This window comes from Lygodium microphyllum, chromosome 17 (genome assembly GCF_053477565.2).
Source record: "Lygodium microphyllum isolate KBCC chromosome 17, Lygodium_microphyllum_v1.1.10, whole genome shotgun sequence".
NCBI lineage: Eukaryota > Viridiplantae > Streptophyta > Polypodiopsida > Schizaeales > Lygodiaceae > Lygodium > Lygodium microphyllum.
This window is the reverse complement of record NC_141151.1, coordinates 24,649,107-24,664,998: the sequence shown is the minus strand read 5'-3', so window position 1 is coordinate 24,664,998 and position 15,892 is coordinate 24,649,107. Positions and strand designations below refer to the sequence as shown.

The window sequence follows — 15,892 nt, the reverse complement described above, 5'->3', positions numbered from 1 at the left end:
TAAATGAAGATTTGCATGTGTATCTCCTTTGTGTCTAAATAAACTCATGAAACCTAAAACATAAACTAGTTGAAAGGAGTTACTTATAAATAATATTTTTGAATGAAGAATTCTTTGATTCAAAGAGAAAAATATATAGATATTCTAGGTAAGTTTTCATATTTATATGTCACTTCCTTTGTAAAGATTAGAGGGTTTAGAAATCATATTTATTTGTCACTTCTTTTGAGAAGATTAGAGGGTTTAGAAGTGGTAGCTTATGTTTGCAAAGTATAATGCCCTTGTTTAGGCAAGAGATAGATGTACTATTTATATGTCACTTCTTTTGTAAAGATTAGAGGGTTTAGAAATCATATTTATTTGTCACTTCTTTTGAGAAGATTAGAGGGTTTAGAAGTGGTAGCTTATGTTTGCAAAGTATCATGCCCTTGTTTAGGTAAGAGATAGATGTACTTAAGAACATTATACATACAATATATTTCTAATCCATATTGTGGTCTAAACAGGGGGAACTACTAGATGGAGGATTTGTAAATATAAGTGTTAATTGCAAGTTATGGGACCATTATCCATTGTAATTAATTGGTCGAATAATGGATGAGGTATCACATTATGAACTATTGAGTACGTAAGGATATCTAGGACATTTGACTTTTTTGTTGCCTTTATGTGGAAACTTCACTAACAAAAGGTGATGCCTTGAATGTGATTAAACAAGTTTTAAGTATTTTAAAAATAAAAACCTCAAATTTTAGTGTATGTAATTGTAGAGACAAGTTTCTTTTTATCAACTTTGAACCTTGGAAGTTTAGGTGCATTAAAACCCGGATCTCATACAGATTACATCTCCTTTGCTTTTCTGCATGCTAGTGCAGTTTTGAACAGCTCAAAAGTAACCTCTTGCTTGCATGATATGTTTTAAACTATTCAGAATCCTAGGAAATTCAAAGAAAAGACAGGATTCTTTGCCACCCAAGCCTACCCTGCTCACTCTATTGTTGCCTGAGAGATTGTTGCAGGGGCTTCCCCCAATTATGAGGTCAATCTTTCCCACTGCATCCACAATCTCAGCCAACTTATCATCAGTAAGATCTCTAACATCATCCTCCATTTGAAAGCGGCCTGTTTGGCCTGTTTTGTTCCACCAACTGGCTATTATGTTTTTACATTTATCATTGATCTCCACAATAACAACAGCCTTCAAAATTATACCCAATTTGTGCAATGCCACTTCTGCCCCGCCAAGACCCGAGAATAAGGACAGAACTGTTAAACCTTGGGGATATAATTCTTTCAGTGGTGAAAGATGGTACGCAACAGTATTGACCTGAAATGAGTTGCCCAATGCATCATACCGATCTGAAAGGGTAGAGCAGCCTCGAGTGTGATCACGATCATATCCAAGCATCAGCTCAATCTCATGGGGTTCAAGTGGGGCAGCTTGGCCTGGGCTAACCCAGACCAAGTTCCATCTTTTGCATGCCAGGACAATCTCTTGTTGAAGATAAGAAGGTATCTCGCTTTCTTTGTGGGAAGAAAATATTTTTCTAATCAGTCCACATAGAGTGCTAGGGGCACGCCGTGTGTTTATGCAATTCAGCTTCTCTCTCGGATCCCATGGGGGCCAATACTTCTTTGTTTCCGGAAGCACCTCGAAGATTGTCATGGGAGTAGGGGGAAGGATCAACCTTCTTCCATCTACTGGAAGGTTATGAACATAACCACGAGGCCTAAAGCATGCTGAAAAATATCTAGAGTCTGTGAACTCTGGATCAATGCCATTAAAATGCCGTTTGATGGTCTCCCACTCTGAATTGGGAACATTCTCAACATTTTCAAAATAGAAAAAGGGAGGGCCTTCCATCAAACTATTCAATGGTTTTGGCCTGCCTTTTAAAAAACCAGGAATTCCAAACCCCATGCCCTTTTTGAACTTGAAGGGTGGGATAGAACTTAGATGTGGATGTGATGTTTTTCCATTCATAGATTGCGTCTCGAGCCACAAAACACTAGAGTCTTCACTGGCACTCTCATCCAAGTCTAGAGCAGGAGTAATGCTGATCTTTGTTTTAAGGCCCAAGTAACTGTACCATAGCTTAAGGGCTCTTTCATCTGCCCAGTATATTTTGCTACAGATACCTCGTGAGGGTCCAGCATGTCTAGTTATTTGAACACTCTTGGATATTTTAAACGAGTGTTCAACTTCTCTTGCCATAGGAATCTTCTTGCCCTGCAATGAGGAAGAAATCAAGTGATTATGCCTCCCTCCCTCCCCTCACTCTCTCACTCTGTTTCATAGATGATGCTGTAGGCTTTGAATATTTGAAGACCATTTTACAGAAACAATACTGCATTTTACATAATGAACCATGCCATTTCTTTCAAAGGTTCAAATATGCACAAAGTCATAGACAAAGGATTGAGAAACCCCGTAAATACATAAGCTGGGAATCATGTTCCTTGCTCCCATACAAAAGAGAGGGCATGTCTTCAGCATGGTATATGCAAATTATTATCCTTTTCAGGCTATGAATTCTTCTCCCAAACTAATGACCACCCTGGCCCCTCCAAGCTTGCCACAACTTCCCCTGAGAATGCCCATTCCACTCACATACAAAGACCGAATACGTTTCTGAGCACGGTAGTGGAATTCTTCTCCAACTCTAACTCCATTGAAGTCTAAACTTCTCGTGAAGAAGCAACACTACCTAAGATGGTCCAATAATGGATATGTGACTGCTCACACAACCGCAAACTACTACAAACTGGAAAAGCCTTCAGATATTGATAAAGTATCGACAAAATTCAAGGTAGAAGACCTGCTGCATGATTGTATCCCATCCACAACAAAACAATGCTGGAAACAGCATTAGCTAAGAACATTATTATCAAATCTTTCTTGGGCCAGAAAAGGATCTGATATTTGTTTTTATAAAAGATTACTTGAAAAGGATCTGGAAATTTTTAATATAAAAAGATTACTTGAAACAAGACCACCTTGAAATAAAGAGCGATGCCTTACTTTAACCTGTTGTTTCTGGTCATCTGATTCTGTTTGTAATTCAACATTTTCATCATCTGTAAGGAACCTCAGTAATGCTTCAATATCCAAGCTGTCTGCAAATTCCACATTCCAAAATGGTGTCACATCAATAAAGTTGATTAAAGATACTGGTAATTCTGTGCATAACAACCTTATGACAGTTATCAATAGCTTCATTACTAGTAGATAATGTGAACCCCATTCTCACTAGTTTCTTAATAGCTTTACTAGTAGCAGCTGATGTGAAGCCCATTAATACTCTTACCACAGTTATCAATAGCTTTATTAATAGCAGATGATGTGAAACCCATTCTCTCTAGTTTCTTGAATGGAAAAAGGTCTTCACTATCTTCTTCTTCATCACTGTCATTGTCTTCAGGCCAGTCCATCTGACGGTTATGGCATAAAGTCAGTATAGAAATAGAACTCACCAAAGCTTACAGATTGAAACAACAGACATCTTCTTATGCACAATAAAACCTCCTTTTCACTTCACTAGATAAATTGATAACAAAATCAAGGTTTCACAACAGAACATCCTCAAATTTTTAAGTTTTAGAACCTTATGCCATCCATACATGTTGATTACAGAAAACATGAGCAGATTATTAAATCATGGCTGGATGCAAGGAGCCAAATAGCCTTACTAATTTGAAGCTATTGCAACTCTTATGACTAACATGCTAAAAGCTTGTAAACAGATGAAAAACCTGAATTACTATGCATTTCTTTTACCCGTTGTAATGGGGTGAGAGAAATTATAAAAGAGTTGTCCAACATACTTCATTCCAAAACTTGCACTCTTGTTCAGATGGTGGAGCGACATTCTCAGAATTTATGAGGTGCTCCAACAGATCGTCAAAATCAATGCTGCCTGTAGGTGTAAAAAGTTTTTAAAGTTTTTGAACTCACCAATACTAGCAACACAGTAAAGCTGCCCAGTTTCAAAAAGCATTATAGAAAATCCAAAATTTCAGCCATACACATGACTTGATTAACAAATCACACCATACCTTCCAGTTCTCAATAAGAATTATAAAAACAGTAGGCTATAATGATATAAAAACACATCATATTCTATAATGAATGAGAGTCATAGACATGCCAACAAGAGATGTGCTCTTGTTATGGAATGATAAGAAATTTATACATAGCACCAGTGCAGTCTGCAGTAACAGAGTAATGAACATCCATCCTTGTCATATCCAACCTATTAAATCCTCAACAGGTGGATATAAATCCACTTCAATTTCTAGAACATAGTTGCTATGCATAGATATATGTAAATTTGCACATACAAAAGAGCATTCTCTTTTTTGTTCAAGACATTTGTCCAGAGTTTATTGATTACAAAAATTAAATCTAAGGTTAAATTCAAACAAGAGAAAAGAAAATGATGAGCAGGAATATCTTTTGCTACTTATCAAGGGATATAGGTAGTCAGATTGTCAGAAAGAGTTTCCCCGGATTGCTTTGCAGGAGGATAGAAAAAACCACAGAATTAGATATCAAATAAATCTTCAATTGACTCTGCACATCTCTTGCCCTTTTCTAGCTTTAGGGAGCAGTGCTACAATATCTTGTCAAAGGAACTCTCTTTACATGTGACATCCATTGGCCACAACTTCAAAAAAGTTTTCTTCCACCATGCCTCATTCTTAAATCCAGATCAAAGGCCGGCTTGAGGCCTTCAAAGGTGACGTGTTTGGCTGATGGCACATTGAGGCCATCTTTTGCCACATCGATCCAACAAATGCAATGAATGTATTAGGTTTTAGAGCTTAGGTGCAAACTATACACATCACCATACCAATCCACAATGACTAGTCCACAAGATAGTAATCCCAATGGCAAAAATACTAACTACATACAATACCTTGTATGCAAACAAAATATATTTGAGATTTACTATATAATCAAGTTGTCCATCTCTAGGGGAGGGAAGGTGTAACCTCCCAATTGAACATCAGGCAATCCTTTGGGCCCTCTATGCTCATCTGAGCCCACATGAGCCAAATCCAAAGTCAGCTTTGACTGAAACACATCAAAGTGTAACACTAAGGAGGATTTCCCAAATCACCCTTCTCCATCCATTTGCATCCATCCATAGGTAAAACAAGCCTAAATTTCACAAAGTAGCACATGGAGACTTTACCTCCAACCTCTTTTGCCTTAAAACCTGCACTACGTTCTAGGCCTTTTACCCTTAGGATCACCCAAATCCTTAGAACTTTCACATTGTTGCAAAATGCTATATTTGTTGCAATTTTAGCTTGACCAACATTAAACATTGCATCTAGTTGGCCAGACTCAATCTCATATGTATCAAACATACCAAGAACACCAAATGCATTGTCTAACATGTTGCATATTAGGAACCTTGCTATCCAAAAGGCACATTGTGTGCATGATTCCCATGCATTTGAATCCTCTTCTTCTTGCTTATTTTCAACATCTCTATGCATTGAAGTCCCAACTTCGTCAACAAAACCAATATGAGGTATCACCATAATGTGATTCTTCATTGCAAAAGAAGATGTGCATGCTGAATTTTGTGACAATTGAATACAATTTCAGTCAACTGCTTGGGATCCTAGCTTGCAATCAACTGTCTCAGTCCACCTACTCAAGAGAGTTGATGTATCCCAGCCATAGAACCATGAAACCAGCCTTTCTGTTTACAAAAGGGTGGTGAGACCCTAAAATAAACTGATTCACATCAGTTTACAGCAAGTAATTAATTCATAAATAAATAATATAAAGAAAATTTAACACTCTGTACCACTTATGGCTAGAATCGCCCTTCAACTTAACACAAGCAACAATTGATTGGCCACAAAATGTTGGCATCTCTTGCAATATTTCTTTTTACTTTAATTCCAAGTTGCGGTTATACAACTAAGAACTGACTCGAATCCCCAAAAAGGGTATGGCCCTACCCAAATTCCAAGAGGGATCGCTCTCCTAGGATCCAAATCCAAGAGGAACACTCTCGGAGGATTCCCTTTTCCTCCAAAGATTCTTCAATCACAAAGGCATGCATGGATGCATTCTAATACTACCATGCAGACCTAACTCTTGCTAGTTACACACTCAGAACACCAAATCAACAATCCACAACATATCAAGTTCAAATCTGAGGCTTGAATTTTCAACTTACATTGGCAAATTCAGCATGCACGTGAAATAGTTAAGAGAGAATGAACAAGAACAAGAGAGAAATTTCTGATTTCCAACACCTAGGATAATGACTAGTAGCAATTATCCCCAAATTTCCCTTGATCACAAGCATGTTCAAGTAAAAATCAAGCCTTGAACACTTAGAGTGCAGGTCCCAAATGACCGGCCACATTAAGCCCCAAATTGCCCCATTGTTGTTGCATGGCTGATTATAGCCCTAGAATCAGCTCCAAATCAAGTTGCCCTACTGTCTTGATGCTTCAGCAATTGTCTCCCCTCTCACAATTGAGCTCTCCACCCTCAAATCTGCCCCAAACAGCCAAGAATAGGAGACAACGCCCAACATGAAAGATACATTAGCATGCAATCCAAAACTGACCCAAACGTAACATTTGGCAAATTTCTATTTTTGTTGGAGCCGCCACATGCAAATTTGAGCTGCATAGCCCTTTTGGCCCTTCCCTCATTTAAAATAACATTAAATGATATGAACCCTCAGTTTTAAATTCCTGACCTTTTTGAACCTAAAAGTACTGAAACTTTTCATAAACCTTAAGTCTAGGACATTAAATTACTTAAATCTCTAACCCCATTACACCAAAATTCCTTTCCGAAGGAAATTTTAATATCCCTCAGCAAGATCTCTCCTAGGTACTCCACTGGCACCTATCCATAACAACTTCTGCCAATGTTCCCTGCTACCTAAGCTAGGGTTATCTATCACCGCAACACTCATCCAACAGAACCTCACATGCACACAATTTAAGTGTCACAACTTAAGTGTCCTAAGGCATCAAGTTAAAATTCACATTCTTATGATTGCTTTCTTATAGGACATTGAAGTATCGTTATGTATTTTTATTTTTGGGGCTGTTTAGTGAGCTAATAAAGATTTAATATGTAGCCCTTCTCACACCTAAAATGGAAACCAAGAGGGACTGCCAAGCAAAGCTCACTTCTTTTTACCCTGAGGAGTACCACCCCAAAGGAGCCAAGGCATCAATCAATAGATGCTCATCGAGATACCCAAGAACCTATCAATACTACAAAGGCAATGGTTATCTTTTAAAGGAACAGTAGCTTTACAAGGAGGAATATAGAATGCGTACGACAAACATTGAGATACAAAACTCAAAAACACAAGATAAATGAATTATGTATTATGTATAATGATGATACAATGGAGCCTCAATGTTTCATGTTTGTGGGATCCATACCGAGGTTACCAGACCTCACATCAACAATGTTGATCAAAGCTTGAAGATGATTGCACTTTCCTAATTGACCAAGCGACAAACACCTATCAAGAAATGCTTTGTGGAGGGAGCAAAACATAGTCCTCGGAGCATTGGAGATGTTGAACAAGACACTGGATAATGGCGAAAAGCAATAGAGAGAGCAAAACACAATCCCCAGGAGCTATAGGTGTTGACAAAGATGAGAGCTGCTCTAGATGAAGATGAGTGCTCAGAATTAGCAAAAGGAAACCTCGTTGAGAAGAAATGATTACCACTAGTATGAGAGTGCTTTCAAGAGTCAAACAACAAGCAAAGTAGCCTACTGTTGGCAAATTGCCATTGTAGCTGACAGGAACAGGCCAGCAAATACTAAAGACAGATGATGCTGATATAGGCAACTGCTAAGGGAGGCTTGAGGAATGCTAGGTGTGGCCTGTAATCAGTAAAATGCAGGGTTTGCTTATGCAGACACTGTGCTGAGTGAACTCGAACAGTTGGGAAGCAGCTCACAGCTGAAGAATGATCTGAAACAAGACCCCATGATGGAGAGAGATTGCAGGCAGCAGTGCAAGGTGTTTGCTATCATATCTGAGCTGTGGGAACCCTCTAAATCAGATCATCTACATGCAGAGACCTCGTGTAAGACTGGCAATACTCCAGAAGGTTCCACGGACTAAGATATCCTGTTTGAAGGGGTGTGGACAGCAGTGGAGAGTGCTAATGGGTAGCTGAAGAAGATAAAGTTGGTAAACTGACCTGAAAATAAATTAGTGGGAGTATAATAAATGCTCACAACACGTCTATTTAAAGGGATTTTAGTGCAATTATCCTAACATGCGAAATAAGGGTCAATAAATGAAAAGTAAGTCTTTTTGTGCTGTTATTGAAGACCAAAATTAAGTCTTATTGCATGATAATTAATTGTTAATTCATGTGAAACTTTTGATTGCTCTACACCCCCTCTCATGCCCAAAAAGGTGCCCTAAGAGGGAAGATATATTCTCCATCTGCGTACAGCTTTTAAATGTACAAGGAATATAAACACAATAAAATGCCCAATAAGGACAGTTGGCAAGGGTCCCCCGATGAGGAAAGCATTTGTAATCTAAGAACTCCACCCGAGAAAAAACCTATGAGGAAGAAAAGTAGACAAGGTGATAGCTGAGAGTACTCGGAACTTAACCTCAGAGAGCTCCACATCCATGCTGATGGGAATGAGAAGATGTGCATGATCCTGGGCTTTGAGAGAGAGAATACTATCCCCATCTCTATACTAAACAAGATGCAAAGCTGCAGCCACTAAGTCATAGCTGAAAATCCAAGGCTCCAGCCTAGGTAGAATCTGGAAATCATGGGTGTCAATTCCAAAAGAAAAGAATAAAGATCATGGCCCACACTAGGGTGTGTAGATAGCCACAAGATGGAGGGAGAAAAATGCAATCCTCTAATGATGTTGCTTACCAAATCGTGTAACGAACCTCACAAAACTTAAAAGAAAAGTATATAAATTAACAAATTCAAAAAGAATAGAGAGAAAAGACACAATCGGGTTGCCCACAACAAAGCCATGGTCTGCCATCCTCCATTATGAAAATATAGTGTAACACACACACACACACCCCTCATACTTTTAGATAGAAGAGCTAGAAATACAAAAGCAAATGATCACATTTACTTTGCATTTCTTAACATGCATATGAAATGATGAATTCATTTATACTCATACAAAATCAATTTCGATGTTCAAAACATAGACATTTAAAAAAAAACTCAATAAAAATATTAAACAAATAATTATCCCAAATAAGGTCCTACGGACGATTGAATTGTTAAAAAGACTTATATATGAAAATCCACGTATACATTCATTACATATCGTCCAAAAGATCCATACGAACAATATATAAATAAATAGATCAGGGATACTCCATAGGTATCTTAATGAAACGAGTATGCACAAAACTCCTACACATAAACGCCACATTTAGTTAGCATAGATATCATAGAATCACTTGGAAGTGAAAGACACAAACATACATGCTAACAAACCTAGTTGCTAGGAAAGAACAACTGACCCCATCAACTTTTCATTCGAGAAAGAACCATTTAAGTTCATCATCCCCTTGAGAACGTGTTGTCCTGATATCAAGGAAATACCATCTAAAGCCATCCTTCCTCTAGCTATAGAAACAAGTGCTTCCTAGAAACATATTCTCCCAAGTTTACAACTTGAAAAACCTAATCTTGCATCAAAAGAGCATCAAGATCTGAACCGCTTGCATTAGTGACAACTAAAAAGAAGGGTAAAGTAAAATCAAGCAATTGCAAAATAATTGCATGGGGCATGCTTTAATAAATGAAAAGATTTTTGTTGACTTTCACCCCAACAAAAAGCAATCCTTGCTCAAGCAACATTGTCAAAGATAAAGAAAGCAAAGACTGCATACATAAACGGGTATGAAAGCATGATTGGAATATAATTCAGACCTTGCTGCTAAATCATATATTGCCCTAAGTTTTTATTCATACTATTAGGAATCATGTAAATGAATCTAGCCATATATACAAGACTAAGGAAATTCATCAACAACCTAAGTAAAAATTTTAATTAATTGTATTTACATATAGCCTAATATGCCAATCCCAAAATAAATCGACTAAACCATTTATACTCCACAGTAGAAGATTCATCATTAACATATCAACCATTTTCAAGACTCGAGACTCAAGACTCAAATATCTAAACCAACAATTGTAAGTGCTTTCTCGAAATCTAAAAAGCAAAACATGTTTTCTTTTTCCCCAAAGAAGAGCAAGTATGAAATGTTTTTTCATACTCCCTTATTCCATGTGTTTTTCAACAACCTTTCAACAACCTACAGCTAAAAGAAGCCACCAGGGTGTTGATTAATCCAAACGGCACATAACTAAAAACTCATGATGATCAAATTTTTGAAGGCCGTCTTATAAATGTAAGATGTAGCCATTCGAACTTGATGATATCAAAATTTGAGATCTATTTTGCTAAAGACAATAACCTCTTGATGTTTAACTAATACATCAAATACGTTCTCTATCATGCACAATTATAGTAAAGAACTCCAAAAATGTTCTCTTTTTTGAGAAATTGTTTCTCGATCAACTTGAGCAAGAACATCTCACAGTTGTGCTTAAAGCAAACAGTCAAGAATCTTTAATTGAAAGGGTCCCAAATAAGAGATCAATTGACGCTCTTTACAAGTGACACTCCAACATAAAGAAGCTTTATCATCCAGCAGATAATACGCACATTTAATATTCTCTTGGTTGGAACATTTCTCACCATGAAAACAATCATCAAATTGGCTACCCAAAAAAGAAAAACATGAGAACCATCTTTAGTACCATCAAAAGTATGAAATTTAAAGTACGCTTACTAATTTTAGCATCTATTTGTTGAGCTTAAGCACTAAGAAATACAGTTGTAGTAAGAGCAATTTAATTTAGAAAATTTTAAGGTTGGAATCAGTAGACTACTAGAATTTTTCATATGGACCATTTATGGCTCCAAAAACAATAAAAGTAATGTTGATAAGTTTCTTTATATTGGGATCAGCTCATAGTATGCCCAAGAACAAGGCTATGAGTGCAAACTAGCCATTAGAGCTTTTAAATATATTTAAGTTGTAGATAAGGTTTTAACTAAGCCTTAATACAAGTATAAAATGTTAAGCCTTAATATGCTTTAAAACTTGGCCTGCCTCTCCATCGAAGAAAGCAAGTGATGGCAGCAACAATTGCAAACCTCCATTTGAGACTAGAGGAAGAATAGCAAAGAGAAAGCGACCTATGGGTGGTTTTGGAGCATGAAAGGTAGCGCCTCAACATCAATGGCAACAACAAGTGGTGGATCTACTCCTAGACAAAAACCACCAAGATGCCAAAAACCACTCTTCAAAGTGGTATTTGACACTAGAAGATGCTTTTGAGTAGGAGATAGTTTGGGCCTCTCAAGAGGAAGTTCACCCACTGTGTTGAAGGGAAAAAAGGGTTTTGTGGTGATTTTTGAATCATGACCTATACATTTTGCTATGGACCAATGGACAAAGAGATGATGCTTGATATCGAAGATGATGGAGCCTTCTATGGATGTGATGAAGCCTTCCTTTGATGTTGATGAACTCTCCAATCACCCTATGCTTTGATACCAATGTTACGTAGCAGATCAAGTGGCAAGCCTAGCATCTGAAATCTTAGATATGGATAACCTCATGAATATAAAAGGCATTATATATGTTAACAAATTCAAAAAGAATAAAGAGAAAACACACAATATGGCTCAACTTCCCTATGACAAAAGCCATGGTTTGTCATTCTCCATTATGAAATTATTGTGTTACATAGATATATGCATTCATACATCATGTTTTACGTAAAAGAGATATAAATACCAATCAAAAACTACGTTACCCATATGAGAAGGTCTCTTGAGGATTGATGCAATAGCTATAGAGATTCATGTGTGCTAAATGTTCGCATTTTAATATCACCATTGTGTCTAGAATGTGCCAACACCCACAAAACGACTCATAAAGCTCTGATCGATTCTAGATAAGTGAGAAACAATAAATCTAACTTTTTGGCCTATTCTCCAATTTTCGCATGGTCATGTTATTGTGAAAAAAAAAAAAAAAAAGCAAGGAAAGCTTTCCAAAATTTGACTATATAAAGAAAATAGCAAAGCATTCCATAAAGAAATCTTATTTTGATTTAAAAGAAAAGTTTATCTTATTAATATTGACTAAGTTTAAACTTAAATATGACAATGTCGAGTATATTTGTAACATTACACTTACTTTACAATCATCTAGAGGTTATTCCTACTCAAGGATTCTTTAACTCTATAATCTAAAAGTAAATACTCAAGTAAAATACAATCATAAAATCTCCTAACTCATCCTTATAATTCCAACCCATTGTTTCCATTTTCCGCTGACCATCCCATGGTCTTACACATAGAACAATGGACTTAAGTCGATTGAAGTGCACCCTCCACTCCATCCACACGTGCCAATGTTGTACCCCCAATAATTGTAGAGCCCCTTGGAAGAACCTTCCCAATAATGCTTGCCTAGGAGATAGAAAGCTTGTGGTTGGGAAGTAGATGAATATCAATGCATCCAGCACAGCTAAGTGCACCTCCTAGTCGAATAATCAGCTTCCTCAAACCTTGCACTCCATTGAAGTGAAAGTTGTTCATGTTCTAAGATACAATATGTATGCTCATGGGGAAATTCTAGGGTTTGCCAAGCAAGCTCTTCTTCAGCGTGGTCCAAGACAACTGAGAGGGGAAACTGGATGCCATGCAAGGGTGCTTGGTAGCTAGTTTAATAGACAAGTCCCACTTAGCCATACTAGCCCATGGGTATCATAGAGGGTTGATGTTCACTCCTTGAATTGTGGAGTAAGCCTCCATCAGCCAAGCTATCAATCAGGCCTTTAACCCCATCTAGAATCAAGAGGCTTGGGTGAAGGTCACTCAACATGTCTAGGGAAGATGTTACTATTGTGTGGTGCAAATAAGAGTACTAAGGTGAGAGAACTATACACCAGATTGTCAATTAATGTCCATCATGCATCCAGTCCGACAAGTGAGAAGGTGGTCCATATTGCTTAGAGGTTGAATTTTTTAGTTTTTCTTTTTCTTTTTTTCTTTTTGTTTTGGGAAGGGGGGATGTGGGATGGGACATGGTAATATGAAATGGGTTTTGGGAAAGGGGACACGAATCTCCATTCCCTCACTATGAGAGAGGGCTCTAACATGGGAACAAGACAATAATGAACAAGATGGGACTGGGACTAAATCTCATACTCAACTTCGAATACAATCTTTCTGTTCCTTTCATCTTTTTCAACCTTGCCTTTTCAAAACACAGCAATACATAATCACCCTCTGCAAACTGCAAAGCACGTCTATGGCAATCAACTGCCCTCTTTTGCTTTTCTTGCGATCTCTGAAGTCCATATTTCATCTTTGCATAGGCTACATCCAAGTTTTCCACATAACGATCAGCCTTAGAGAACTTATCCTTAGTTTGCAGAATAGATGGTACCTTCTTGCCACCCTCAACCACCTCAAATGGAGCTTTGCCCGTAGAACTATGCACTATGTTATTGTAAGCAAACTCAACCAAGGGTAAATACTGCTCCCACTGTGTCTTGTGGTCTGAAACATAGCACCTCAAAAGATCTAAAACTGTGGAATTTGCTTCCTCAGACTAACCATCTCTCTACAGATGGAAGAATGATGAGAATTTCACCATGGTACCTATATTCTTAAAAAATCCCTTTCAAAATAAACTGGTCATCCGGGGGTCTCGATCACTAATGATCGACTCTGGCATACCATGATACTTAAAGATGTGCTCCAAAAACAATCATGCCATATGATCAACCTTTATTTTCTTCCTCACTAGAATGAAATGGGCTTGTTTGCTAAACCTGCAAATGATAGCCCATATCCCATCATTCCTTGTAGGTGTCTTAGGAAGCTCAAAAATAAAGTCCATTGAAATGCTTTGCCAAGGCCTATTTGGAATAGGCAAGGGCTGCAACAAATCCGGCATCTTTTGCCTATCATCCTTTTCCTTCTAGCATATGATGCATGTCTTAACAAACTATTCTACATCATGCCTCAAAGTTGGCCAATAAAAGAAATGCTCCACTACCTTGACCGTGGCATCAATACCTCTATGTCCTACATACGGAGAAACATGACTTTCAGTGATAACTCTAGGCCTTAACTGCTTTATGACACATAGTTGTTCATGCATCATCAAAAATCCATCTCTTAGCACAAAGTGTTCAAGCCTTTGGCCATTGCAAAGCTGATCATAAGCATTAGCAAAGTCCGAATCAATAGCACATTGCTCTTTCATGGCATCCAACTCAGTGTGATAAACCCTCCTAATGGCTGAAATTTGTGGCTTACGTCACAGTGCATCAACCACAACATTCTTTTTACCATCAATATGTACAATCTGAAAATGAGACATAGAGAGAAAGTTTGCCCATCTCATATGTTTCTCTGACAACTTTGTATGCATCAAAAAGTACCTCAAAGTTTGATGGTCTGTCTACACTGTAAAATCAGCCCCCAACAAATAATGTTTCCACATAGGCAGTGCATGAATTACAGCCAAGAGCTCTTTCTCATAAACCTACAAATTCTTTTTTGCACCGTGGAGAATTCAACTCTCATAAGCCACAACGCGACCATCTTGCATAAGAACAGCCCCAATGATGTTACCACATGCATCACATTGAACTATGAATGACTTTCTTAGATCGGCCAACACAAGCACAGGATCTGAAGTCATCTTTTCCTTCAACTTTTCAAATGCTGAAAATTCCACTATTGTCCATCTAAATGGCACATCCTTCTTCCGCATGTCATGGAATGGAGATGCAATTTCAGCAAACCCGTGTACATACTTCTTGTAGTAAGAACATAAACCCAAGAAGTTGCGGATCTCATGCACATTCCTCAATGGATGGCCATGATCATATTGCTTCAACCTTTGCAAAGTCCATGCAAATACCATCAGCTGATACAATATGTGCCTCAAAAAGTGGATTTCATACAAGAAGAATTCACTTTTCTTGTCATTGATAACCAACCTATGGTCATGCAGTTCATTGAACACAATATCCAAGTGTTTTCTACGCTCTACATCGTTCTTTAAATAGACAATCCTGTCATTAAAGAAAGTGCCCACAAATCCTCTATGTAGCCTGAAGATATGATCCATCATCCCATAAAAAGTGGCAGGAGCATTCGCAAGTCCAAAAGGCATAACAAGAAACTCATACAATCTAAAAGATGTCCTAAAAGCTGTCTTAGGCACATCTTCTGGTCTAATGCGTATCTCATGATACCCACTTTTCAAATCTATACAGCTAAATATGGTTGCCCCTTGTAATCTATCCATAACATCATTGATCTAAGGAATCTGAAAGAAATTGTTTATTGTGATCTTATTTAGAGTACAATAATCAATGCACATACACCATGAACCATCCTTTTTCTGCATTAAAAGCATTGGAGAACAAAAAGCAGATGAGTTGGGCTTAATCAACCCTTTTTCTAACAGTTCATTTACCTGACTCATAATCTCCTCCTATTGGGCTGCATTGACTCTGTAGGGTGACTTATCAGGTGGGCTACTTCCAAGGATAAGATCTATGACATGATCTTATGGCCTTTCAAGCGGTAGCTGCCCTGCAAGTGACTGAGAGAAGCAATCAGCATACATTTTCAGAAATGGCATGCGATCCTTCTCTAACTTAGATATGTTTCCAACATTCTCACCATCATCTTTATCCTTGATAAAAATCAAGTACGCTAGAAGATCATTTTTCATTACCTCAGAAATGGCACCTGCAGATACAG

General features: G+C 37.7%; 1 protein-coding gene across 3 annotated transcripts in view; it reads right to left on the bottom strand.

Annotated features, from left to right (window-relative positions):
- Nucleotides 1-520: 520 nt before the first annotated feature.
- LOC148021697 (DNA (cytosine-5)-methyltransferase DRM2-like) overlaps nt 521-15,892 on the bottom strand; it is a 130,053-nt gene continuing 114,681 nt past the window's right edge. The window contains exons 8-11 of one of the 3 annotated variants that reach the window (XM_087697189.1): nt 3,826-3,917; nt 3,309-3,432; nt 3,023-3,117; nt 521-2,230 (exon numbers count right to left, since the gene is read on the bottom strand). In XM_087697189.1, the coding sequence (XP_087553315.1) occupies nt 887-2,230; nt 3,023-3,117; nt 3,309-3,432; nt 3,826-3,917 (1,655 nt within the window). In that variant the 3' untranslated portion in view covers nt 521-886. Of the gene's footprint in view, nt 2,231-2,274; nt 2,858-3,022; nt 3,118-3,308; nt 3,433-3,825; nt 3,918-15,892 lie in introns of those variants that run through there. The other 2 variants (XM_087697188.1, XM_087697190.1) reach the window with 2 other exon arrangements.